General features: G+C 39.0%; 1 protein-coding gene across 1 annotated transcript in view; it reads right to left on the reverse strand.

Annotated features, from left to right (window-relative positions):
* Window positions 1-307, reverse strand: part of ANGPT1 (angiopoietin 1) — a 154,644-nt gene extending 154,337 nt beyond the window's left edge. The window contains exon 1 of the mRNA XM_010006472.1: window positions 11-307. Within this exon, the coding sequence (XP_010004774.1) occupies window positions 11-307 (297 nt within the window). The remainder of the gene's footprint in view (window positions 1-10) is intronic.
* Between the last annotated feature and the right edge of the window lie 2,045 nt (window positions 308-2,352).

Genomic DNA, 2,352 nt, shown 5'->3' on the forward strand with positions numbered 1-2,352 from the left:
AAACACTTACTTTTTGGAGCCACTGAGTGTAATTTTCCATCACATGTTCCAGATGTTGCAGTTTCTGGGAAGAGAAATCCTGTTCCACGTGAGGAGCATCTCTCTGAAGAGCATTTGTGTTGTACTGGTCTGTCGTGCTTTCACGACAGTTCCCGTCCTGTTCTGGCAGAATGAAAGTGTAGGTGCACTGCCCATGCTGAATCCGGTTAAATCTTCTCCCACTGGCTTCCGGACCCCGGCGCTGGTTACTACAGCCTATATGAGCAAGAGTCGCTGCCAGGAAAGCAAAGGAAAGGAAAACTGACATGTTATTATTACTTTCCTTTCCTACTTTAAGAAAAACTTTTTCGTCCTCTTTCCTTAAATTTGCTCTTAATTTCCCTTAAAGTCTTTGGGAAATGGACTAGAGAAGTGCACTTTAGTATTTAAGCTTGGATAAACTGTTATTGTTTTAATTTCAGTATGAGGATAGCTTCCTTAGTTAAAATTGGGAATATTTATTGCATAGTAGTTAAGATTTATTGTTTCCTCTCTGTTACAGTCCAGCATGTAGCCTGCTTTAGTCAGCTGCATATGCATATCCCAGTCTCTTTCCCCTACACTATCTGCTGCAGAACTGCTATTTTCTCTCAGACTTCAGTGAGTTTTATTAAGGTTGCACTTTCAAGCCAAGCTGGAAGCAGGCAGCCTTTCACAAGATGACTTGACAGGAATGCGTGTATGAGTGCGCCCCTATGCAGAGGATGGCTGATGACTCGGTACAGAGGGATCATCTTACAAACTGGCTGGCTGCATGACCTCAATCATGCATGGCTTTCCAGCCCCTGTTGCACACAACTGCTAGGGGCTTTGGATGAATTCACAGAAGTTTAATAAGTAAGGCAGTCCACCTTAATACACTTCATATGTTCACACTGACCTATTAAAATGTAGATAAAGTGTAGAAGTTTGTTGTAATCCCTCTGTAAATATACAAAGCAATGAAATTTAAAATACTTTCAGTTCTGCGCTGCTCAGTATCTCTTAAAGAATTCTAAGTCAGGAGAAAGACACTTATGGGAAAAAAGTTACTTTTAACCCTCACGTGCTTTAGCCACTTTTCTAAGACAGTTTTTTTCTTTGGCAGAGTTTGCTGAGAGCTTTTTTACAGCATATAATTAAATTAAGGCTGCCAAATAGTAGTGGGAAATGGCAGCTCAGAAGGATAGTAATTTTCCATGTTTGGCATCTAAACTCAGGTAGCTGAATATAAGACAGTGAGGGGTAGAGGCTGATTGTCTTCTGTACTGCTTTACAGCTATCACATACAAATTGCTTCTTCCAATCTGCATATCTATATGGGCCATACAGGCATCCCTCGTTATATGCAGAAACTTTCTCGGGGGCAGCTTCCACAAGAAAAAAATTGTGGTAACCATATAAGAAGCTATCTTATATTTAAATAATGCTTTTAGTATTTGTTAGAGACAAATTTAAAAAAAATGTACATTTAGAAAAAGTATTGGAATATTCCTGAAATTCAGAGGAACTTGGATACAAATTCCTGCTCTAGTATTTGTTATTGTTATATAAATATCAGGCAACACCTGTGCAGACCTCTTAGCACAATTTTTCCCATGATAGTAATAGTGATGTAAATACCAATAGTGCACTAAAAAAAAAACAACCCGCAAGGTTTTTACCCACAGGAAAATCTACCAGCAAGAATACTGAGAGCAAACACCTGAAGTGTTCATGCAATTGCTACCTGTATCACAACTGCAATTTCATTCTAAGATAACTGCCTGTAACATTTAGTGAGTGTCTGCCCTGCTCCTGAGCAAGCTATTCCGACTCAAAACTGGGGGCAAAGGCTTCTCATCTTGCATCTGTAAAGAAAACACTGCAGTTCAACAAGTAAGAAATATCCCCTATAATAATACAGAGGAATGAGAAAGTCTTATCTTGATTTAAAATGTCTACAGGAAAATCTACCAGCAAGAATACTGAGAGCAAACACCTGAAGTGTTCATGCAATTGCTACCTGTATCACAACTGCAATTTCATTCTAAGATAACTGCCTGTAACATTTAGTGAGTGTCTGCCCTGCTCCTGAGCAAGCTATTCCGACTCAAAACTGGGGGCAAAGGCTTCTCATCTTGCATCTGTAAAGAAAACACTGCAGTTCAACAAGTAAGAAATATCCCCTATAATAATACAGAGGAATGAGAAAGTCTTATCTTGATTTAAAATGTCTGCGTGTCCAATATAGAGAAAAAGAAAGGAAACAATACAAAACAAAAACAAAGAGCGAAGCACTGATGCTACTATTGCTTTTAGCAAACTCAGAATCACCTCTGAACTATTGAGCCC

The sequence above is a fragment of the Chaetura pelagica genome, unplaced genomic scaffold (assembly GCF_000747805.2).
Source record: "Chaetura pelagica isolate M959 unplaced genomic scaffold, ChaPel_1.0 scaffold76, whole genome shotgun sequence".
In the NCBI taxonomy this organism is placed as follows: Eukaryota; Metazoa; Chordata; class Aves; order Apodiformes; family Apodidae; genus Chaetura; species Chaetura pelagica.